General features: G+C 49.1%; 1 protein-coding gene and 1 pseudogene across 3 annotated transcripts in view; both read left to right on the top strand.

Moving 5' to 3' along the window:
• The first annotated feature begins 330 nt into the window (after positions 1-330).
• LOC145860927 (uncharacterized) lies at positions 331-23,205 on the top strand (annotated as a pseudogene). Its single transcript, XR_014380725.1, has 7 exons — positions 331-742; positions 13,709-13,809; positions 17,572-17,629; positions 18,500-18,530; positions 20,008-20,070; positions 21,795-22,106; positions 22,342-23,205. The product of XR_014380725.1 is annotated as an uncharacterized LOC145860927 (transcript).
• A 90-nt stretch (positions 23,206-23,295) lies between these two features.
• Positions 23,296-26,073, top strand: part of LOC106572819 (myelin transcription factor 1) — a 46,573-nt gene continuing 43,795 nt past the window's right edge. For both annotated transcript variants that reach the window (XM_082962241.1, XM_014147323.3), the window contains exon 1: positions 23,296-23,439. In XM_082962241.1, coding sequence (XP_082818367.1) covers positions 23,382-23,439 — 58 coding nt within the window. In that variant the 5' untranslated portion in view covers positions 23,296-23,381. The remainder of the gene's footprint in view (positions 23,440-26,073) is intronic.

Raw genomic sequence — 26,073 nt, 5'->3', positions numbered from 1 at the left:
TTGCTACATGATTCCATATGTGTTATTTCATAGTTCTGATGTCTTCACTATTATTCTACAATGTAGAAGATAGTAAAAATAAAGAAAAACCCTTGAATGAGTAGGTGTGTCCAAACTTTTGACTGGTACTGTATATATTTGTAATAAAAGCGTATTAATGCATATCAAAATGCGAGCGTGCGTGCGTGTGTGCGCGCGTGTGTGTGTGTGTGTGTGTGGAGAAGCAGAGAGAGAGAGAGACAGAGAGAGAGAGAGAGAGAGAGAGAGAGTAGGGTACACTGAATCATAGTGGGGCAACCTAAAGCCCTGCCCATATGATGTTCTCGGGTTTTACTACTGCTTCCGTGATGTCATGGCAAAGGGCGGAGGGAGGAAAGAGGTGGGGAGGATGGGGGGGACAATGGCTCATGTAGGAAAGGTAAGTCAATATTACGTTTTCTCGCTGACAAAGGCAAATTAAGCCATGTTTTTGCTTGCAAACAAGTAACATTTAACGCCTCAGATCTGGAACTCGGCGCTGTCGCCATTTTCAGGAGGCCGTCCTGCGCTGGCGTTTCACGGATTGAAATCTGGATATTAAAGGCTACGGGACTAGAATCAGATTGTATTTCAGCTGTAACGGAGGACATCATCCACCAAACTACTTGACAACCGTCCACCAAACTACTTGACAACGAACCGAACTCACTCAAACAAAAGCAGACATACAGAGAAAATACTAAGGAAATATTCAGTGATTCAGGTAATAACATGTTCTAAAAAAATGTTTTACACTGCATAGTCTACAGCAAATCTATAACAACTAATTGTTTATGATACGAAAGTATTGGTGTTTTTTTTTTACAACTTTGTATAGCCATTCATTTCTGAATCGTTGTTATCATGCATTTGAATTTGGAACCCAAAGAGGATGAAGTGAGTGTTGTCAGGACTTGAGAAATATATTGTTTTATTTTTCATATTTCTCACTAGTAGGAGACGGTCTGTAGTTCATGTTTCTCATTGTATAGAATGCAACTGCCATTTGCCAATCAAGGTTGCCTGTTTTTGGACTAGGATATGTTTTTTTGTGGAAAAGTGTTTCACTTCCTTTCCTGCAATGATGTTTCCTTGTTGATGCAATTAGGCTCCCACAAGCTGACGTGTATGTGTTGACATTACTGTATTTGGGAGAATACGCTTTTATTGAAAGAGAAACAGATAAATCTAGCTATGTATCTATTTTGCATACTCAAAATCATTGCGAGTACTTCGAATTAGTCAACTATGGCGCTCACTTTTCGGTGATATTTACGCGCTTTTAGCTGTGACTCTGCTTGTGTGCGCGTAGAGTTGGTCATTGTGTTTCCGGCAAACCTAATCTAAACAACGTAAATCCGCATTGATCTTGAAACACAGCTGTTTGTGTTCAATGTGCACAGTGCTCTTTCACTTTATTTTCTTCGGTCTCACCTTCTCTTTAGAATATATTATATCGACATCAGTCGCCGTTACCTTGCTGTTACGCAGTTGACTATTCATGTTTTTTATCAATGTTTTGTCCATTTTATTCTGTCTGACCATCCACTGAATAATTTAGGTAAACTTGCTTTACTGGGAGTTTGTTAGTTTCATATGACTGCGTGTAATTAAGGTTGAACAATGGGCGTTGCACAGGAGTCCCAGCCAAGCGTGTGGATGGAGGAGGATAGAGGAGGGGTGGCCATTTGATCCGCAGCAGAAAACAGAGATGCTCCCTTCATATGTCAGGCGCCCTTAGTCAGATGCGCAGATAAAAGTCCTTAGCATATTCCATTTCATTTGAGGATCTAGGATAGAACGCTCAACGTTCCCGTTCCAAACTCTATTGGGTCAGATTCTGCTCTGTTGACTTTGGCCATTCGGAGCCTACTGATGTGGTTTGAGTCGGTGTCTGGTATGCTGTGTTAAATGATGCTGCTCTCTCTCTGCTTAGTTGGTCACATAATGTGCCATGCGGTCTGTCAAAGCACCTGCGCCTAAGATGGAGGATGAGAATGAAACACTGGGCCATTATGAAAAATGTCCTCTGGTCGAAAAGTTTGGACTGCTGTGTTCATATCTGTAGCCTACTGCGAATGAGCTGGTCTCTCCCAAGAACGACCACATGCTATCTTAACTAGCTACTGTTGCTACTACAACTATCTATTGTTACTATTATATATATATGGGGGGGGTTCTATGCTGCCATAAGGCAACGGCAATACTAGTCATATAGTGAACATTATAACGCCATCGAATAAAATATAATGTTTTAGATACTTGCAGTGCCACATTGATATGAGTACCCATGTCTACGTTTATTATAAAACAAATTGCAGCCAGTCTATGGTAGGTAGTATAGATAAATGCTTTTTAAATGTAGTCTACGGTGTGTTTCTTTTCTCTTTAATAGCCAGTTTTTTTTTCTATGCTTCTTTTGCAATTTATAGTAAATACATGCGGGACGACGATATTGTTGTTGTAGATAATAATTGAAGATGTTCCTATACCTGCGTTGTTTTATAAATGTATATATTATTCTATTCCGTAGACCGCATATAAACTATTAAAGCTTTGATTATTTGTTTTATGAATATTCATATTCGTTATTATTAAAACGGTAAATGTGGATCTCAGATTGGATCCTGGATTCTGATTGAACTCTTATCATGAGTTGAAATGCACCCATCGGCGGTGATGCTGGCAGCAGGTGCCACCGGAACAGAGGAGAGGAGAGTGCTACAAAAACGTTGAGAGAAGCAGCTGGGTCAAATTGCGCCCTCGTCATTCAAAGTCTATCAGAAACCAGAGCAATAGAGCCAAGGGTCAGGGTCGTCCAAGCAGTCGATATAGAAAGAAGTGTCATTTATAACAAAAACCTTGTAATAATGATTCTTATGGTGTAGTTGGTGAACATCAACTTTATAAAGCCTCTGGCATTGAGAGTATTCCGTTATGGCCATTTTACAACTAAAAGCCTCAGACTCGTTGTGTGTGACCCCCATGTTGAACAGGTGTGGCTTCTAAAATGATATCTCAACGATGTCGCAAGAGTAGGAGGATACCATCCTTCTTTAAATACGTTTTATTAATAACAGTCTTTTCAGCATTCATACAGAGTATTTTCACACCCTCAACAACGGCCTTCAGGAGCAGAGAGGATCTCGTTTAGCCCACATCATAACTGTTAAGAGTGTGTCGATTAGTGAAGTGTGTATCTACCTGTTTTATTTTTACCTTTATTTAACTAGGCAAGTCAGTTAAGAACAAATTCTTATTTTCAATGACGGCCTAGGAACAGTGGGTTAACTGCCTTGTTCAGGGACAAAACGAGATATTTTTATCTTGTCAACTCGGGGATTTGATCTTGCAACCTTTCGGTTACTAGTCCAACGCTCTAACCACTAGGCTACCCGCCGCCCCGTGGTTGACATTCTTATGGGCCTCCCAACCGATTTGTGCAAGATCCTCTGGCACTGTCTCATTCTGACAAACAACATCATTGTATTCGTTTTCTTTACTCTAAAGTCGGCTTATTTTTGACCTTATAGAACCGTATATTGTTGTATATTTTTCATCGAATATGAATAGTTTTATATCGATATTACTAATAGGATTAAATGAAATAATGTATTAATGCTTTTCAGTAAGGGATATATAATTATTATTTGTATTATTATTAAGTGCAGCTAGTGTAGGCTATTATGTTTTGTCAGAAGATGTGATTCTTCCTCTTTAGTTAAGAGTTAACAGCCTTCCACGGGGCACAGACGTCAGTTCAACGTCTGGTTTTGATTTGCATTTGGTTGAGTTGTCAACTGAAGTCAATTCAACGTGAAATCGACAACAAAAAATATCACCATGTCGTTGGATTTAGGCGAAAAGTTGGGTGGAAAAAAGAAACCAAATTCTTACACTGAATACTTATTTTTTTGCAAATCCAATCAGTTTTCCCAAGTTTAATCACATTGCTTTTGTTGAAATGAGATGGAAACAACGTTGATTCAACCAGTTTTTGCCTGTGGGTTGTCTAGGTCAACAGTAATTTCACTAGGTTATTTCTAAATCCTGCTTAACTTAACCAGGATGTACAGATGGCCCAGCTTAGATTATTGTAACAACATACTCTGCTATTTCATCTAACTATGGATTTAATATCTGTCTTTGCGCCATTGTTCCTTCCAGATGTTATTACTTTATGTTTTTGCTGAAAAAAAATGGTCTGAGTTTGTCACTAACTAGATAGTTTGACACTGTCCTGGAAAAACAATTTATTTGCCATTTTGAAAAGGCTGTGTGTCCCCCAGTTAAAGTTTGTATATTCATTTCTTCAGTCATTGTGCATTTTCATTCACTGGCCTTTTGTCTAGTGTCTCTAAAATGAACTTCCCTGACAATCAACTAACTGTCATCTTTCCAGCTCTCTCATGACTAAATTATGAGATGACAGTCATACAAAATCACAACGAACACCACCTGAATTCCAAATGAGGAGTTGTGCTGTTCTTTACTGCTATACTGCTGAATGGGCTTTAACACAGGGGGAATGGGCTTTACACAGGGGGAATGGGCTTTAACACAGGGGGAATGGGCTTTAACACAGGGGGAATGGGCTTTAACACAGGGGGAATGGGCTTTACACAGAGTGAATGGGCTTTAACACACAGGGAATGGGCTTTAACATGGGGGGATGGGCTTTAACACAGGGGAAACGGGCTTTAACACAGGGGGAACGGGCTTTAACACAGGGGTAAAGGGGGAATGGGCTTTAACACAGGGGGAATGGGCTTTAACACAGGGGGAATGGGCTTTAACGCACGGGGAATGGGCTTTAACACAGGGGGAATGGGCTTTAACACAGGGGGAATGGGCTTTAACACAGGGGTAAAGGGGGAATGGGCTTTAACACAGGGGGAATGGGCTTTAACACAGGGTGAATGGGCTTTAACACAGGGTGAATGGGCTTTAACACAGGGAGAATGGGCTTTAACACAGGGAGAATGGGCTTTAACACAGGGAGAATGGGCTTTAACACAGGGGGAATGGGCTATAACACAGGGGAAATGGGCTTTAACACAGGGTGAATGGGCTTTAACACAGGGTGAATGGGCTTTAACACAGGGAGAATGGGCTTTAACGCAGGGTGAATGGGCTTTAACACAGGGGGAATGGGCTTTAACACAGGAGTAAAGGGGGAATGGGCTTTAACACAGGGGGAATGGGCTTTAACGCAGGGTGAATGGGCTTTAACACAGGGGGAATGGGCTTTAACACAGGGAGAATGGGCTTTAACACAGGGGGAATGGGCTTTAAAGCAGGGGGAATGGGCTGGAGTTTCAGGGGGAATGGGCTGGAGTTTCAGGGGGAATGAGCTTTAACACAGGGTGAATGGGCTTTAACACAGGGGGAATGGGCTTGAGTTTCAGGGGGAATGGGCTGGAGTTTCAGGGGAAATTGGCTTTAACACAGGGGGAATGGGCTTTAACACAGGGGGAATGGGCTGTAGTTTCAGGGTGAATGGGCTTTGACACAGGGGGAATGGGCTGGAGTTTCAGGGTGAATGGGCTTTGACACAGGGGGAATGGGCTGGAGTTTCAGGGCCTTTCCAGGAGGGACTAGACATCAGGTCTTAGTTAGTAATTAATATAGGATTAGCGCCTTCTTCATTCTAAAACACACCATTTAATTTACTTTAAATGTTGTGTCTGGGATAATAAGCAAGAGAGAGAGAGATAGGGAGGGAGAAAGAGATGGAGAGATAGAGAGAGAAAAATAGAGAGAGTAGGGGGAGAGAAAGAGAGATGAACAGTATTGCTGTTGTAATCACTTTTCTAAGGAGGAATGAAAGTTGATAAACAAGCATTTTGTGGAGTGCGTTGGGTTGTGCTGAGCGGTGGTGGGCTGCGTTGGGTTGTGCTGAGCGGTGGTGGGCTGCGTTGGGTTGTGCTGAGCGGTGGTGGGCTGCGTTGGGTTGTGCTGAGCGGTGGTGGGCTGCGTTGGGTTGTGCTGAGCGGTGGTGGGCTGCGTTGGGTTGTGCTGTGCGGTGGTGGAGGGGAAAAGGGAAGAGGGAGGAAGGAGGGGGGTTTAGGAGTAGGTGGGGTAGCTCTGGGACTGCTCTGACACGGACACAGCCTTTTGTTGTCTCGCTGTCTGTCTGCGCCCTCTGAAGCGGGGACTGGGCTGTGATTGAATGACATGGGATGCTCCGATACATCTGTTAATTCAAGTGGAAATAAATTCAGCACATGGCACATTCAGTCACTGACAGACAGAGGGTGAGAGGTTTAGGACAGAGAGGATGGGAGGAAGTTGAGAGGATGGAAAGAGATGGAGAGAGAGAGCGTGGGTGGATGGATGCGTAAATAAATAGAAGTAGAAAAGTGCCTGTATGAAAAAAGAGATCGTCAGATAGATTATAAAATAGAGACAGTCAGATAGATGATTTGGGAGTGTGTTTTGGTTGTGGGTCATTTAGGGAGGTAGTTTGACTTGGGAGTGTGTTTTGGTTGTGGGTCATTTAGTGAGGTAGTTTGACTTGGGAGTGTGTTTTGGTTGTGGGTCATTTAGTGAGGTAGTTTGACTTGGGAGTGTGTTTTGGTTGTGGATCATTTAGTGAGGTAGTTTGACTTGGGAGTGTGTTTTGGTTGTGGGTCATTTAGTGAGGTAGTTTGACTTGGGAGTGTGTTTTGGTTGTGGGTCATTTAGTGAGGTAGTTTGACTTGGGAGTGTGTTTTGGTTGTGGGTCATTTAGTGAGGTAGTTTGACTTGGGAGTGTGTTTTGGTTGTGGGTCATTTAGTGAGGTAGTTTGACTTGGGAGTGTGTTTTGGTTGTGGGTCATTTAGTGAGGTAGTTTGACTTGGGAGTGTGTTTTGGTTGTGGATCATTTAGTGAGGTAGTTTGACTTGGGAGTGTGTTTTGGTTGTGGGTCATTTAGTGAGGTAGTTTGACTTGGGAGTGTGTTTTGGTTGTGGGTCATTTAGTGAGGTAGTTTGACTTGGGAGTGTGTTTTGGTTGTGGGTCATTTAGTGAGGTAGTTTGACTTGGGAGTGTGTTTTGGTTGTGGGTCATTTAGTGAGGTAGTTTGACTTGGGAGTGTGTTTTGGTTGTGGGTCATTTAGTGAGGTAGTTTGACTTGGGAGTGTGTTTTGGTTGTGGGTCATTTAGTGAGGTAGTTTGATTTGGGAGTGTGTTTTGGTTGTGGGTCATTTAGTGAGGTAGTTTGACTTGGGAGTGTGTTTTGGTTGTGGGTCATTTAGTGAGGTAGTTTGACTTGGGAGTGTGTTTTGGTTGTGGGTCATTTAGTGAGGTAGTTTGACTTGGGAGTGTGTTTTGGTTGTGGGTCATTTAGTGAGGTAGTTTGACTTGGGAGTGTGTTTTGGTTGTGGGTCATTTAGTGAGGTAGTTTGACTTGGGAGTGTGTTTTGGTTGTGGATCATTTAGTGAGGTAGTTTGACTTGGGAGTGTGTTTTGGTTGTGGATCATTTAGTGAGGTAGTTTGACTTGGGCTGTGCCACTCCCTTTATGTACGCACTGTAGCTGTTGGTATCTGTGCCCATGCCCGGGTAGAGACAGATGGGACTTGAGGACAGACACCCACTTCTCAGGAAATTCACCAGATTGGGAGAGAGGAGGCAAGGCAGGAGGCTGTTAGGAGGAGGGTTTCTTTACCCTCTGCTCTGGCCACCCTGAAGACACTAAGTTTGAAAATGTAGTGAACAGTAGTCTTATACAGATTGGCATGATTTAAACATTTGCAGTTCAGGGTTTCATCAGTTAGCTGTTACAGTTTGTTCTGTTTTTGTATATGTCCCAATCTTCTCAAATAGTGTTTTTTTCTTCACATTCTGTGATAGTCCATGTTTTTATAAGCTGCATGACTAACAGTGTTTATGACCCTTCAGAACCACACGTCTGTGGACAGTTCCAGAGTGCATGATCATTTTAACATTGGCTCTAGAACAGCGAGGCTATAATTTATTTTCATAATAGTTTCTATTCTTTCTATTCCGCAACATGTGATAAAGGGAATAGCTATTACCTTGATGAAAAAAATCATTGATTTATAGATGATTCATTATTTACTGACTATTTCCCCCTCCCCCTTCCCCCCCTCCCACCTTGCTCATATGCACCCAACTACTGAAAAACTCAATAATAATGTGCAAATGTAATTGATTCGAATAGCAGACTGTCAGAGACTCCAGCTGGGTCACTTTAGTGTGCATACATGTGTGTATGTAAGTTTATGTATGTATGTGTGTGTGTGTGTGTGTGTGTGTGTGTGTGTGTGTGTGTGTGTGTGTGTGTGTGTGTGTGTGTGTGTGTGTGCGTGCGAGCGTGCGTGCGTGCGTGTGTGTGTGTTAATAGGAATGCCCAGGGTATGCTTGAGTATGATCCCCATCACCTTTCTCCTCCTCCCATACCTTCCTCTTCCTCTTCCTCTTCCCCCTCCCCATTACCTTCCACCTCCTCCCCCTTTCCCCTCTCCTTCCAAACCATCCCCCTCCTTGCTCTAATGCACCCAACTACTGAACAGATCAATAACAATGTGCACATTTGACTCCAGCTGGGGCACTTTAGTGTGAATACTGACATGTGTGTGTATGCAAGTGTGTGTATGTGAGTGCGGTGTGCGTTTACGTCTGTATGTGCTGTGTGCTCCACTTTTTTAGTTAACAGGGAGTGGCTGGCGTATGCTTGAGTGCCCCACCATGCCCCATCATCTTCCACCTCCTCCTCATCCTCACCTTCCACCTCCTCCTCCACCCCATCACCTTCCACATCCTCCTCCTCATCACCATCCACCTCCTCCTCCTCCACATCACCTTCCATCTCCTCCTCCACATCACCTTCCATCTCCTCCACCCCATCACCATCCACCTCCTCCTCCCCATCACCTTCCACCTCCTCCACCCCATCACCTTCCACCTCCTCCTCATCACCTTCCACCACCTCCTCATCACCATCCACCTCCTCCTCCCCATCACCGTCCACCTCCTCCTCCTCCTCCTCATCACCTTCCTCCTCCTCATCACCATCCATCTCCTCCTCCCCATCACCTTCCATCACCTTCCACCCCATCACCTTCCACCTCCTCCTCATCACCTTCCACCACCTCCACCCCATCACCTTCCACCTCCTCCTCCTCATCACCTTCCACCTTCCACCTCCTCCTCCCCATCACCTTCCACCTCCTCCTCCCCATCACCTTCCACCTCCTCCTCCCCATCACCTTCCACCTCCTCCTCCTCCTCAAAACCTTCCACCTCCTCCACCCCATCACCTTCCACCTCCTCCTCCTCCCTATCACCTTCCACCTCCTCCTCCCCATCACCTTCCTCCTCCACCCCATCACCTTCCACCTCCTCCTCCTCCTCAAAACCTTACACCTCCTCCACCCCATCACCTTCCACCTCCTCCTCCTCCCCATCACCTTCCACCTCCTCCTCCCCATCACCTTCCTCCTCCACCCCATCACCTTCCACCTCCTCCACCCCATCACATTCCACCTCCTCCTCCTCACCTTCCAACTCCTCCTCACCTTCCACCCCCTCCTCCCCATCACCTTCCACCTCCACCCCATCACCTTCCACCTCCTCCTCCTCATAACCTTCCACCTCCTCCACCCCACACCTTCCACCTCCTCCACCCCATCACCTTCCACCTCCTCCTCCTCCTCATAACCTTCCACCTCCTCCACCCCATCACATTCCACCTCCTCCTCATCATCACCTTCCACCTCCTCCTCCTCCATCACCTTCCACCTCCTCCACCCCATCACCTTCCACCCCCTCCTCCCCATCATCTTCCACCTCCTCCACCCCATCACATTCCACCTCCTCCTCATCATTACCTCCCACCTCCTCCTCCTCATCGCCATCCACCTCCTCCACCCATCACCTTCCACCCCCTCCTCCTCATCACCTTCCACCTCCTCCACCACATCACCTTCCACCTCCTCCACCCCATCACATTCCACCTCCTCCTCCTCCTCATCATCCCCTTCCACCTCCTCCTCCTCATAATCTTCCACCTCCTCCACCCCATCACATTCCACCTCCTCCTCACCACCTTCCACCTCCTCCTCACCTTCCACCTCCCCCTCCCCATCACCTTCCACCCCCTCCTCCCCATCCACTTCCGCCTCCTCCACACCATCACCTTCCACCCCCTCCTCCTCATCACCTTCCACCTCCTCCTCCTCATAACCTTCCACCTCCTCCTCCTCTTCACCTTCCATCTGCTCCACCCATCACCTTCCACCTCCTCCACCACATCACCTTCCATCTCCTGTTCCATCTCCCATCACCTTCCACCTCCCATCACCTTCCACCTCCTCCTCCCCCTCCCGATTGACTTTACACCTCCTCCTGCCCTTCCCAAAACCTTCCACCTCCTCCACTTCCACCTCCTTCTCGTCATCGCCTTCCACCTCCTCTTCCTCCTAACCTTCCACCTCCTCCTCCCCATCACCTTCCACCTCCACCCCATCACCTTCCACCTCCTCCACCCCATCACATTCCACCTCCTCCTCCTCCTCATCCCCTTCCACCTCCTCCTCCTCATAACCTTCCACCTCCTCCACTCCATCACATTCCACCTACTCCTCACCCTCCACCTCCCCCTCCCATCACATTCCACCTCCTCCCCATCATCTTCCACCTCCCCCACCCACACCCCATGACCTTCCACCCCCTCCTCCTCATCGCCTTCCACCTCCTCCACCACATCACCTTCCACCTCCTCCTCCTCATCACCTTCCACCTCCTCCACCACATCACCTTCCACCTCCTCCTCCTCATCACCTTCCACCTCCTCCACCACATCACCTTCCATCTCCTCCTCCACCACATCACCTTCCACCTCCTCCTCCTCATCACCTTCCATCTCCTCCTCCTCATCACCTTCCACCTCCTCCTCCTCATTACCTTCCACCCCCTCCACCACATCACCTTCCACCTCCTCCTCCTCATCACCTTCCATCTCTTCCTCCTCATCACCTTCCACCCCCTCCACCACATCACCTTGCACCTCCTCCTCCTCATCACCTTCCACCTCATCCTACTCATAACCTTCCATCTCCTCCACCCATCACCTTCCACCTCCTCCACCCCATCACCTTCCATCTCCTGTTCCATCTCCCATCACCTTCCACCTCCTCTTCCATCTCCCATCACCTTCCACCTCCCAATACCTTCCACCTCCTCCTTCCCCCCGATTGACTTTACACCTCCTCCTGCCCTTCCCATCACCTTCCACCTCCTCCCCTTCCACCTCCTCCTCCCCACCACCTTCCACCTCCTCTTCATCACCTTCCACCTCCACCTCCTCCTCACCTTCCACCTCCACCACCTCCTCCCCTTCCACCTCCTCCTCCTCCTTACCTTCCACCTCCAACTCCTCCTCATCTTCCACCTCCTCCTCACCTTCCACCTCTACTTCCTCACCTTCCACCTCCTCCTCCCAATCACCTTCCACCTCCTCCTCCTCACCTTCCACCTCCTCTTCTTCATCACCTTCCACCTCCTCCTCCTCCTCATCCCCTTCCATCTCCTCCACCCCATCAACATCCACCTCCTCCTCCCCACCACCTTCCACCTCCTCTTCATCATCTTCCACCTCCACCTCCTCCTCACCTTCCACCTCCACCTCTTCCTCACCTTCCACCTCCTCTTTCTCCCAATCACCTTCCACCTCCTCTTCCGCACCTTCCACCCCCTCCACCCCATCAACTTCCACCTCCTCTTCCTCCTCACCTTCCACCTCCTCCTTCCACCTCCTCCTCACCTTCCACCTGCTCACAATTCCACCCCTCCTCCCCATCATCTTCCACCTCGAGCACCCCATCACCTTCCACCCCCTCCTCCTCAACACCTTCCACCTCCTCCACCACATCACCTTCCACCTCCTCCTCCTCATCACCTTCCATCTCCTCCTCCTCATCACCTTCCACCACCTCCACCACATCACCGTGCACCTCCTCCTCCTCATCACCTTCCACCTCGTCCTACTCATTACCTTCCATCTCCTCCACCCATCACCTTCCACCTCCTCCACCCCATCACCTTCCATCTCCTGTTCCATCTCCCATCACCTTCCACCTCCCATCACCTTCCACCTCCTCTTCCACCTCCCAATACCTTCCACCTCCTCCTCCCCCTCCCGATTGACTTTACACCTCCTCCTGCCCTTCCCATCAATTTCCACCTCCTCCACTTCCACCTCCTCCTCCCCACCACCTTCCACCTCCTTTTCATCATCACCTTCCACCTCCTCTTCTTCATCACCTTCCACCTCCTCCTCCTCCTCCTCATCCCCTTCCATCTCCTCCACCCCATCAACATCCACCTCCTCCTCCCCATCAACATCCACCTCCTCCTCCCCATCACCTTCCACCTCCACCCCATCACCTTCCACCTCCTCCTCCTCATCACCTTCCACCTCCTCCTCCCCATCACCTTCCACCTCCTCCTCCCCATCACCTTCCACCTCCACCCCATCACCTTCCACCTCCTCCTCCTCATCACCTTCCACCTCCTCCTCCCCATCACCTTCCACCTCCTCCTCCCCACCACCTTCCACCTCCTCTTCATCATCTTCCACCTCCACCTCCTCCTCACCTTCCACCTCCACCTCTTCCTCACCTTCCACCTCCTCTTTCTCCCAATCACCTTCCACCTCCTCTTCCGCACCTTCCACCCCCTCCACCCCATCAACTTCCACCTCCTCTTCCTCCTCACCTTCCACCTCCTCCTTCCACCTCCTCCTCACCTTCCACCTCCTCACATTCCACCCCTCCTCCCCATCATCTTCCACCTCCCCCACCCCATCACCTTCCACCTCCTCCTCCTCATCACCTTCCATCTCCTCCTCCTCATCACCTTCCACCACCTCCACCACATCACCTTGCACCTCCTCCTCCTCATCACCTTCCACCTCCTCCTACTCATTACCTTCCATCTCCTCCACCCATCACCTTCCACCTCCTCCACCCCATCACCTTCCATCTCCTGTTCCATCTCCCATCACCTTCCACCTCCCATCACCTTCCACCTCCTCTTCCACCTCCCAATACCTTCCACCTCCTCCTCCCCCTCCCGATTGACTTTACACCTCCTCCTGCCCTTCCCATCAATTTCCACCTCCTCCACTTCCACCTCCTCCTCCCCACCACCTTCCACCTCCTTTTCATCATCACCTTCCACCTCCTTCTCGTCATCACCTTCCACCTCCTCCTCCTCACCTTCCACCTCCTCTTCTTCATCACCTTCCACCTCCTCCTCCTCCTCCTCATCCCCTTCCATCTCCTCCACCCCATCAACATCCACCTCCTCCTCCCCATCAACATCCACCTCCTCCTCCCCATCACCTTCCACCTCCACCCCATCACCTTCCACCTCCTCCTCCTCATCACCTTCCACCTCCTCCTCCCCATCACCTTCCACCTCCTCCTCCCCATCACCTTCCACCTCCTCCACCCCATCACCTTCCACCTCCTCCACCCCATCACCTTCCATCTCCTCCTCCTCATAACCTTCCACCTTCCACCTCCTCCTCACCTTCCACCTCCTCTTCCTCCCCACCTTCCACCTCCTCCACCACATCACCTTCCACCTCCTCCTCCCCATGACTTTCCACCTCCTCCTCCTCCTCCTCACCATTTTGCTATTCAAATCCTCCCTCCCCCTCTCTCTTTTGGCTGGGCAGAAAATGAGTTTCGGGGCGAGCTCCTGAATCAGCGTTGGACTCGAGGTGAGAGGATCAGCCGCTGCCAGCCCACACAGAGGCTGCAGAGTAGACCAATCAAAGTGAGTGACAAAGCACACCCTCTTCCTCCTCCTCCTTGCCCTCCTCCTCCACCGCCCTTCGTGTCTGCCGCCAGCCTCATTCCACCTGGATTCATTCAGAGAGACTTTGTGTTCATACAAAATGAATCAGAAAAAACAACACTGAACTCAGACTTACCTATTTAAATATATGTAGCTATGGTTAAGCAACACGGCTCCTTTTCAATCCCGTCTGATTCGTGTGATCAACGTGGGGAAAGAAGAAAAAGAAGAGAGATGAGAGAAACAGAAGTGTATACAGGCTCATCATGGATAAGACACAGCCGCTCCCATGTGACCCCCCCCCGGGTCACATGGGTCACTGAGAGTGAGGAGAGAGAATATCTACTACTCAGTCTCTGTCCCCTGAAAAAGACAAAAAAAACAGTGTTCATTAGCTTGGTGTGGATCTTTGATCCCCTGTAAAACGTTCCGGTCATGCCACACACGGGCCGTGAGTTGAGCACAGAGAGTAAACTGCTCCCTTTTAGTTTGGGGCACAAAGCCAGCTTGTTGCACTGGTGCACATTAGCAGTGCCTGGGGAGGAGAGAGGGCTGGGGCCGGTGGCCCCCCACACTGCACCTGTACCTCAGCCAGAGACGCAGGGCGCCCCCCCAAAAAACACAACAGACTTCTTATCCCCCTCTCTCCTCTTCCTTTCAAAAGTAAATCTATTAGCAGGAAGTGCCAACGAGAGAAAAAGAAAAGACTAAAGAGAGACAGAGATGTTTGAGTTCACTGTGGCCCTGCCAACTCCACCACTGACTGTGACAAGCAGCTCAGTGCTGGGGCGAGGGGGGGGGGGACAAGGGGGCAAGTTCAGTAATCAAAGCTAATGCTCCCATTGTATCTAAAAAGCCTCTGATAGCTTTAGTTTGCCTGCCTGGCTCTGTTAAAGAGATGTTGAGTGGTGAACGGGGAATGATGGTACCCGGGGAGGTGTGGCTGGGGGTCAGTTGCGGGGAGGGGGGGGCCCTTCACACCTGCTCTTTTGTGCCGTAAAAACAAGGTCTCTGTCGGGTGAACCCGGGAGCACTGAGTCCCTAAAAGAGAAATTACAGTGATTGTGAGCAGTGGTGTTTTTGTTGTTATTATTATTGTTATTATTACTGTGTTACTATGGTCAGTTATGATTACCATTCCCTCTGCTTACATGGCCAGGTCCTCATATATGTAGGCATTGCATATGAATTATTTAGCATTTGTAATCCGCTCAGGTGGTTGAAATAACAGGGTTATGGACAAGGGGAGGGTCCTGGGTGGTGAGGAGGGCAGAACGAGGACTGGTACTGTAGGAGGATTTAAAAACAAGCCACCTGCTTATTTTCTCTCCCAGCTGAGATTTAATATTAGTTTTTATTTCTCTTTATTTTTTATCTGTGTAACATTCCGTTAATTCATTTGCTGTTTCGCTCTCTCTCTTATGATGATGTATAGCAAGAGTAGGAGAGGAGAGAACACAGTTCATACTGTAGCGATGTGATACTCCCAGGTTAGTGAGAGAAGAGGGGGAGACATTGTGTGTACTCTGTAAATATATTTTTTACCTTTATTTAACTAGGCAAGTCAGTTAAGAACAAATTCTTATTTACAATGACAGCCTAGGAACAGTGGGTTAACTGCCTTGTTCAGGGGCAGAACAACAGATGTTTACTTTGTCAGCTCAGGGATTCGATTTGCAACCTTTCGGTTACTGGCCCAATGCTCTAACCACTAGGCTACCTGCCGCCCCTACACTCTAACCACTAGGCTACCTGCCGCCCCTACACTCTAACCACTAGGCTACCTGCCGCCCCTACACTCTAACCACTAGGCTACCTGCCGCCCCTACACTCTAACCACTAGGCTACCTGCCGCCCCTACACTCTAACCACTAGGCTACCTGCCGCCCCTACAGTCTAACCACTAGGCCACCTGCCGCCCCTACACTCTAACCACTAGGCTACCTGCCTCCCCTACACTCTAACCACTAGGCTCCCTGCCGCCCCCTACACTCTAACCACTAGGTTACCTGCCGCCCCTACACTCTAACCACTAGGCTACCTGCCACCCCTACACTCTAACCACTAGGTTACCTGCCGCCCCTACACTCTAACCACTAGGCCACCTGCCCCCCCCCCACACTCTAACCACTAGGCTACCTGCCGCCCCTACACTCTAACCACTAGGCTACCTGACCACCCTACACTCTAACCACTAGGCTACCTGCCGCCCCTACACTCTAACCACTAGGCTACCTGCCGCCCCTACACCCTAACCACTAGGCCTCCTGCCCCCCCCACACTCTAACCACTAGGCTACCTGACCACCCTACACTCTAACCACTAGGCTACCTGACCACCCTACACTCTAACCACTAGGCTACCTGCCGCCCCTACACTCTAACCACTAGGCTACCTGCCGCCCCTACACTCTAACCACTAGGCTACCTGCCGCCCCTACACTCTAACCACTAGGCTACCTGCCACCTCTACACTCTAACCACTAGGCTACCTGCCGCCCCTACACTCTAACCACTAGGTTACCTGCCGCCCCTACACTCTAACCACTAGGCTACCTGCCGCCCCTACACTCTAACCACTAGGCTACCTGCCGCCCCTACACCTCTAACCACTAGGCTACCTGCCACCTCTACACTCTAACCACTAGGCTACCTGCCGCCCCTACACTCTAACCACTAGGTTACCTGCCGCCCCTACACTCTAACCACTAGGCCACCTGCCCCCCCCCCCCACACTCTAACCACTAGGCTACCTGCCGCCCCTACACTCTAACCACTAGGCTACCTGACCACCCTACACTCTAACCACTAGGCTACCTGCCCGCCCCTACACTCTAACCACTAGGCCACCTGCCGCCCCTACACTCTAACCACTAGGCCACCTGCCCCCCCCACACTCTAACCACTAGGCTACCTGACCACCCTACACTCTAACCACTAGGCTACCTGACCACCCTACACTCTAACCACTAGGCTACCTGCCGCCCCTACACTCTAACCACTAGGCTACCTGCCGCCCCTACACTCTAACGACTAGGCTACCTGCCGCCCCTACACTCTAACCACTAGGCTACCTGCCGCCCCTACACTCTAACCACTAGGGCTACCTGCCACCTCTACACTCTAACCACTAGGCTACCTGCCGCCCCTACACTCTAACCACTAGGCTACCTGCCGCCCCTACACTCTAACCACTAGGCTACCTGCCGCCCCTACACTCTAACCACTAGGCTACCTGCCGCCTCTACACTCTAACCACTAGGCTACCTGCCGCCCCTACACTCTAACCACTAGGCTACCTGCCGCCCCTACACTGCTAACCACTAGGCTACCTGCCACCCCTACACTCTAACCACTAGGCTACCTGCCGCCCCTACACTCTAACCACTAGGCTACCTGCCGCCCCTACACTCTAACCACTAGGCCACCTGCCCCCCCCCCCCACACTCTAACCACTAGGCTACCTGACCACCCTACACTCTAACCACTAGGCTACCTGCCGCCTCTACACTCTAACCACTAGGCTAGCTGCCGCCCCAGGTATAATCAGATGTGGATATTATGTTTGGATACATGTAAGTAGACATGAATTTGAACTGTAACAGTGAGTGGGTGTTAGGTCTGTAATGGCTGCTGTTCTTCTGTCATTTCCTCTTCCATTAAAATCTTCTGTCCTGACCTGTCCTGTCTTGACCTGTCCTGTACTGTCTTGACTCTCGGTGACCTCTTTCCTTTGTGACAGATGAGTGTGGAGAGTGATGACAAGCGAAGCACACGCACACGCTCCAAGGGAATCAGAGGTGAGTTCATGCCACAGGGAGGCCTGACTATGGGGAGAGAGATGTTCTCCAATGGCCATAATGAAAACATAATGATATTTCTATTTTTGAATAAGAAAGTGATTCCCTCCAGCAGCCAACAGTTGGGAGTAAGCTCATAGCATTGTTGATCATAGACTATGATTCTTTCTTTTTTTATAGACAATTAAGTCGCCTGAATGAAATGCAGTATCTTTAACTGATGTAGGCAGTTTTTCTTTTAATTGGGTTTCACAATTATGATAACTAAACTGCAACAATTAATGCTGAAGTCTGCATATAATTGTATATTTCTTCTGATCAGCACAGAGCAATTTAACTGATCTAGGTGTCCTTGGCAGTGTGTACTGTGTGTGTGTGTGTGTGTGTGTGTGTGTGAGTACTGTATGTGTGTGTGTGCCTGTGTGTGTGTGCCTGTGTGTGCCTGTGTGTGTGCGTGTGTGTGCGTGTGCGTGTGTGTGTGTGTGTGTGTGTGTGTGTGTGTGTGTGTGTGTGTGTGTGTGTGTGTGTGTGTGTGTGTGTGTGTGTGTGTGTGTGTGTGTGTTGTATGTCTGTGTGTGTGCCCGTGTGTGTGTGTGTGTTCTGTTTGTTGTTGCTTGTGTGTGTAAGTCGTTCATTTTTCTCCTGATAATGAATGTATATTTCTGCATATTTTTATTTCTTTCTGTATATGTATTTTTTGGTTTGTTTATTTCTGTATATTTCTGTATATTTCTGTGAAGAGGCCTCCAGGGATTCTTATGCATTTGTGATTTATTGATTGTAACTAGTTCCTTCTGCAATGCGGCTTTAAGAAAGCTGGCTCACCTTTGCTCACGGTCAGTTGTTTCTCGTCTCTTATTGCTTCTCTAGTTCCCACCGAGCTCGTTGGACAAGAGCTGAGGTAAGTGCAATACAATACTTCATCCTGTTGTACGTTGTTTGTCTCTCTAGTGTGTATCTCGCTAAACGGAAACGTTATACTGTAGTCTTATTTTGTCATACTGCACATTTCAGTCATACAGACGACTTGTCACATGAAGAGAATGATCATAACACCCATAGTCACTCCGTGGTTTTTACTTCATGGTCCAAGTTTTAAGCCTTTAATATACTGCGCTGAAACAGAAACCTCCTCCTTCTTCTTGTCCTTGTTCTTCCTCCTCTTCTTGTTGTTCTTGTTGTTCTTCTTGTTCTTCTCCTCCTCTTCCTCCTCTTCCTCCCCCCATGAGCATAACCTGCATGGTACTGGGTTCATCATCTACTGAACCTCATTAGTCATGACCCAACCAACCATTCCCTGGGGAAGCATGTCTATAAGACTAGAGATGAGAAAACAGACCTTTAAGAGGAGAGAGGAGAAGAGAGGAGGAGAGAGGAGGAGAGAGGAGAAGAGAGGAGGAGAGAGGAGAAGAGAGGTGGAGAGAGGAGGAGAGAGGAGAAGAGAGGAGAGGAGAAGAGAGGAGGAGAGAGGAGGAGAGAGGAGAAGAGAGGAGGAGAGAGGAGAAGAGAGGAGAAGAGAGGAGAAGAGAGGAGGAGAGGGGAGAAGAGAGGAGAAGAGGAGGAGGAGAGAGGAGAAGAGAGGAGAAGAGAGGAGAAGAGAGGAGAAGAGAGGAGAGAACTCATCAGCCATGACCAACATCGTCTCCTCTCCCAAAATAAGCATTGATCAGGTCTCTGCTGCGCTGTCGAGGCTGCTGTCTCATTTAAAATGCAAATACAGGATTCTAGTAAGTAATAATAAGGATAATTGAATTAATAAAGGCGATTGCGGAGAGAAAAAATTTGCCGTCAATACAATGTGAATGAAATGCTGCTGTGGCCCTGTAGACTGTGAGGGCACCTGTAGACTGTGAGGGCACCTGTAGACTGTGAGGGCACCTGTAGACTGTGAGGGCACCTGTAGACTGTGAGGGCACCTGTAGACTGTGAGGGCACCTGTAGACTGTGAGGGCACCTGTAGACTGTGAGGGCACCTGTAGACTGTGAGGGGACCTGTAGCTGACTTCTGAGAGGAGGGGAAATTAACGAAACGCCTGGCGTGATCACTATCACATGAAATTGGATTGGCCAGCTTGATGGATGACACATTTGTTCTTGGTTACTACCACCTGCATTTCTCTGTGTGTGTGTGTGTGTGTGTGTGTGTGTGTGTGTGTGTGTGTGTGTGTGTGTGTGTGTGTGTGTGTGTGTGTGTGTGTGTGTGTGTGTGTGTGTGTGTGTGTGTGTGTGTGTGTGTGTGTGTGTGTGTGTGTGTGTGTGTGTTTATATTTGTTATTTTTACTACCTTTTTATTATTTTCTTTCACCTGTTCTATTATCATCAATTCTCCAAGGGACAAAATGAGTAAAATGTGAAAATGTATCTCTGACTCCATTCAGCTGCCCCACCCCTGGATGCCATGGCTTTGGCCACATCAGTGGGAGATATTCACGACACAGAAGGTAGGGCAGCCAACCCCCACCTACCCCCCTCAGCCCCCAGCCCTCCTGGGTCTCAGAACAACCCCCACCTACCCCCTCAGCCCCCAGCCCTCCTGGGTCTCAGAACAACCTCCACTTACCCCCTCAGCCCCCCAGCCCTCCTGGGTCTCAGAACAACCCCCACCTACCCCCTCAGCCCCCAGCCCTCCATGGGTCATCAAGTAAGCCCCCTCTCAAACAACCCCCACCTACCCCCTCAGCCCCCAGCCCTCCTGGGTCTCAGAACAAACCCCCACCTACCCCCTCAGCCCCAGCCCTCCTGGGTCTCAGAACAACCCCCACCTACCCCCTCAGCCCCCCGCCCTCCTGGGTCTCAGAACAACCCTAATATGTCCCTGTTTGACACAGTGTTCTACGCCACTCCCTCTGTCTTACCAAGAGGACCCCTGTAGACCTGGGGCCGCTCGCTGCGTCGTGACTCCAGCTTATTGGAAAGATATTACAAATTCAATTTATTTACATGTGTATTCATTCAAGAACCAATTTCCAGATGAACAGTGTTTATAGATTCCCTCCACTCCCTCTGTTTTCTAGGTGAGGGCTTTATTGAATTTGATCCTCCACTGCCTCTCGTCGTGTGTTCATTAAAGTTCCAGTCAGATGGCTGTGATTGGTTCTCATGTAAGAGCGAGAACAGTGCTTTCCTCCAGGCGTAGTGCAGTACACTCAGCATCCCTCCATTATTCATCTCAGATCTCCATGGCATTTTTAACTCATTGATAGGCATGTTTGTATTATTGTTTGGTTTTGTTTTGTTTTGTTATGCTTGGAGTTTCTACCTCTCCATAAGCTAGGTTTGATGCTCATGACTGAAGATGCACCCCTCAGGGTTCTCTGTAGTGTTCAGCCTCTGCCCCTCTCTCCCCCTCTCCCCCTCTCTTCCCTACACCCCCCTCTCCCTCTCCCTCTCCCTCTCCTCTCCCCTCTCCCTCTCCCCCTCCCCCTCTCTTCCCTACACCCCCTCTCCCCTCTCCCTCTCCCTCTCCCCCTCTCTTCCCAACACCCCCCTCTCCCTCTCCCCCTCTCTTCACAACACCCCCCTCTCCCTCTCTCGCTCTCCCCCTCTCCCCAACACCCCCCCTCCCTCTCCCCCTCTCTTCCCAACACCCCCCTCTCCCTCTCCCCCTCTCTTCCCAACACCCCCCTCTCACTCTCTCGCTCTCCCCCTCTCCCCCTCTCTTCCCTACACCCCCCTCTCCCTCTCCCCCTCTCTTCCCAACACCCCCCTCTCCCTCTCTCCCTCTCTTCACAACACCCCCCTCTCTCGCTCTCCCCCCTCTCCCCTCTCCCCCTCTCTTCCCAACACCCCCACTCTCCCTCTCCCCCTCTCTTCCCAACACCCCCCCTCTCCCTCTCCCCTCTCTTCACAACACCCCCCTCTCTCGCTCTCCCCCCTCTCCCCCTCTCTTCCCAACACCCCCCTCTCCCTCTCTCCCTCTCTTCACAACACCCCCCCTCTCTCGCTCTCCCCCCTCTCCCCCTCTCTTCCCAACACCCCACTCTCCCTCTCCCCCTCTCTTCCCAACACCCCCCTCTCCCTCTCCCCAACACCCCCCCTCTCACTCTCTCGCTCTCCCCCTCTCTTCCCAACACCCCCCTCTCCCTCTCTCCCGATCTCCCTCCTCCCCCTCTCTTCCCAACACCCCCCGCTCCCTCTCTCATTCTCTACCCCTGTTCCCGTGCAGTGTGCTGGGCTGCCCATTGGCCAGGAAGAGACGTCTGGCAGAAGCTGAGGCAGAGCAGGAGCAGCCATCCTCTAAAAGGAAGTCCCACCCTCTAAAGCTGGCCATGGATGAGGGGCTTCAGCATGGACAGTGATGGGAGCAGTGAGGAGGAGGTGGAGGGGGAGGCCAGGGAGGAGGAAGAGGAGGAGAAGGAGGATAAGACAGAGGAACAGCCACAGGCACAGCAGGAAGAAAAGCCAGAGGAGGAGCAGGAGGAAGAGGAGGAAGAGGAGGAAAAGGAGCAGAAAGAGGAGAGCATAGATGCAGATGAAGGTAGGTACTGTACTCTGTACTGTAAACACACAACACCATGACTCACAACGAACCAAGTGATCATCATGTGTGACTCATTATATTAACGGGCACTGTTTATTAATGATGACATCATTCGGATCATGACAAGGAGGGAGTGGATGACAGAGAGGATGATGGTAACTAAATACCTCACTCCGTCTCTCCTGTTCGTTGCTGTTTCTAACTCACCGACGTGTCCTTGACTCTCCCACAGAAGAATGCATGATCATTGAGCCGGGATCCAGTAAAACAGCATGTAAAGCTGAGCAGGGGGAATGGCCTAAGAGAGAGGACTACTCCAGCTACCATCAGATCCTAGCCAACTCTCTACTATACCTGGGTGGGGCCCCCGACACCGCAGAGACCACCTCACAGGAGCTCGTTACCATGGAGACAGAGAAGGATATCACAGCTGTGGAGCACGCCACTGTGGCAGTGGAACACTCAGTAGAGGAGGAGGAAGAGGAGGAAGAGGAGGAAGAGGAGGAGGAGGAAGATGAGATTGAGGAGACTAGGGAGGCTGTGACACAGAGAACCTTTGAGCACCCGTATTTTACTGGAGACATTCACCAGCAGCAGGACAAGGCTGAGGAAGACGAGGAGGAGGAAGAGTATGAAGAGGAGAGGAGAGAAGCGGAGCACCAGCCACAGGAGATCCTGGATGAAGAGGAGGAGGAAGATGACATTGAGGAGGTGGATGAGAGAGTGCACCCTGTCGTCCTGCCCACCTCTACCTCCATTAGCAGCAATGCAGCAGCTCAGGGACCAGCCACACAGGGGGACAGAACTACAGAGCACTACATGCCCAAAAGGACCAGCCTCCTGGAGAACTACAACCCCCACAGGACCAGCCCACGGGAGAACTACAACCCCCACAGGACCAGCCTCCTGGAGAACTACAGGACCAGCCCCACTGGAGAACTACAATCCCCACAGAGTCAGCCCCTTACAGCATTACATCTCCCATAAGGCCTCAGCAGCCTCTGACATAATCGAGGTGCGCTCAGAGGATTCGGGGAAGGACTATGAAGATGAAGATGGTGATGAGGAGGGGGAGGAGGAGGAGGAGGAAGATGATAGTTTGTCTCAGAGGTGGAACGGATGAGTCAGAGACGTATGATATGACCCGGGGAAATCTGGGGCTCCTGGAGCAGGCCATCGCCCTGAAGGCAGAAACAGGTGAAGGGGCCTCGCGACCTCCTCCTCCTCCGTCACCCCGCCGTCACCCCGGAGCTCCACCACCGCTACTTCAGCATGGACAACCGGCCCAAACACCTGAACGCCATGCGCAACAGCTGCTTCAGCAGCAAAGGTATGGATGGCATTCCAATCAATCAATCAATCAATCAATCAAATGTATTTTATAAAGCCCTTTTTACACCAGCAGTTGTCACGAAGTGGTTTACAGATACCCAGCCTAAAACCCCAGAGAGCAAGCAATGCAGAGGCAGATTCCATACACGTATTATACAGAATCATGGGACCAGTCTCCCATATTACAATACATTATCAAATAGAAACCCATGGGACCAGTCACCCATATTACAATACATTATCAAATACAAACCCATGGGACCAGTCACCCATATTACAATACATTATCAAATAGAAACCCATGGGACCAGTCTCCCATATTACAATACATTATCAAATAGAAACCCATGGGACCAGTCACCCATATTACAATACATTATCAAATAGAAACCCATGGGACCAGTCACCCATATTACAATACATTATCAAATACAAACCCATGGGACCAGTCACCCATATTACAATACATTATCAAATAGAAACCCATGGGACCAGTCACCCATATTACAATAAATTATCAAATAGGAACCCATGTGACCAGTCTCCCATATTACAATACATTATCAAATAGAAACCCATGTGACCAGTCACCCATATTACAATACATTATCAAATAGAAACCCATGTGACCAGTCACCCATATTACAATACATTATCAAATAGAAACCCATGGGACCAGTCACCCATATTACAATACATTATCAAATAGAAACCCATGGGACCAGTCTCCCATATTACAATACATTATCAAATAGAAACCCATGGGACCAGTCACCCATATTACAATACATTATCAAATAGAAACCCATGGGACCAGTCTCCCATATTGCAATACATTATCAAATAGAAACCCATGGGACCCAGCTATTCTGGAGGTGATTAATTTGTTTGGTACCTTCTCGGGATACAGAATAAATTGGAACAAGAGTGAATTAATGCCCATACGGTTGCAAAACACCTCCTGGCTAGAACATCTTCCAGTTAAGCTATCTTCAGAAAAATGTACCTACCTTGGAATTGTAGTTACCAAACAATACTCCTTACTATTTAAAGAGAATTTCCCCTCTCTGATGCAAAAACTCAAGGCAAACATACAATTTTGGAGAACTCTCCCAATTTCTCTGCTCGGAAGAATTAATGCCATTAAAATGGTCTTCCTCCCACAACTGCTCTACCTATACCAGAACATCCCAGTATTCATACCTAAATCCTTTCATAAACAACTGGACTCTATTATCAATCCTTTCATCTGGGATTATAAAACACCTCTGTAAATCCAAGATGGAAGGAGGATTGTCTCTCCCAAACTTAATATTTTACTACTGGGCCGCCAACCTCCGCGCTGTTACGTTTTTGCTGGATGACGTACACCCGCCACCCAGCTGGCTTAGTATGGAGCGTGAGGAGTGTCACCCCTTCTCTATTGTTGCTGTGATTTTGTCACCTGTCAATCTGGAGATGTCACTTTACCGTAACAATCCTATTATACATAGCACAGTCCCAATCTGGAAGCAAATTAAAGTCCACTTTGAGTTTAGACCAATATCATTCATGCTTCCTGTTGCCAGGAATCCCTCCTTTGCCCCCTCTAACCTTGATAACACCTTTGAGCGATGGGGAGAGTTGGGGATAAGTACCATAGGGGATTTATATATAGGAGGGACCTTTGCTTCCTTTGAATCGCTGAGGGAAACTTATAATCTTCCCAGAAGTAACTTTTTCAGATACCTACAGATTAGAGACTATGATAGAAAACACATCCCAACATTTGGGAATGCTAAACCTTCCATGTTTGACGGATGCATAAAAATATGCCCCACCTCAGACAAACTGAGATCTCGTCTATATGACGCTCTTCAATCTGTTAGCGCACCGTCTACTGATGCCATTAAGGCAAAATGGGAGGAAGAACTAGGGACTGATATTTTGGTGGCAGACTGGGAGGACAGCTTGGAGTATATCCACACCTGCTCCATTAACTCCAGACATCGTCTCATACAATTCAAGGTATTACACAGATTACACTATTCCAAAACCAAACTACATAGGATATTTCCTGGTACATCCCCTATGTGTGATAAATGTCAGGCTGAGCAGGGTACACTACTCCACTGCTTTGCCCTATGCTCTAACTTGTATGGTTATTAGTGTGGAATTTTTATGATCCTCTCTGAAGTTCTGGAGACTTCAATAGACCCAGACCCGCTTCTGATAATCCTGGGAGTCTCCGATTCCCTAAACGGATTAACCAACTCCCAAAAACAACTCATCTCTTACAGTCTCATTTCGGAAAAAAAATTAATCTTCTTGTTTTGGAAAAGGAGGGAAGCTCCCTCTACCAAATTATGGCTCAGCGAATTGGCAAACACTGTACACTTAGAAAGAATTAGATATATTCTGAACAATAAATTATCAACATTTTATCAAATCTGGCAGCCTTTTCTCTCTTACTTGGACCAGGTGGCGCTGTGAATTTGCACTTTTTAACGCACTCTCAATTGTCATATGGTAATCTACCTTTGGGCGGCATGTGCTGGCCCCGCCACCCGAGCAGTTGGGAGGGGAATAGGGTGGAATAAGGGTGGAATAAGGGTGGAATAAGGGTGGGGATAAAGGGGGGTATAAGTGGGGG

This window comes from Salmo salar, chromosome 15 (assembly GCF_965601325.2).
Source record: "Salmo salar chromosome 15, fSalSal1, whole genome shotgun sequence".
NCBI classification, from domain to species: Eukaryota; Metazoa; Chordata; class Actinopteri; order Salmoniformes; family Salmonidae; genus Salmo; species Salmo salar.
Note: the sequence above shows the minus strand (reverse complement) of the source record. Positions and strands in the feature narration are given on the sequence as shown.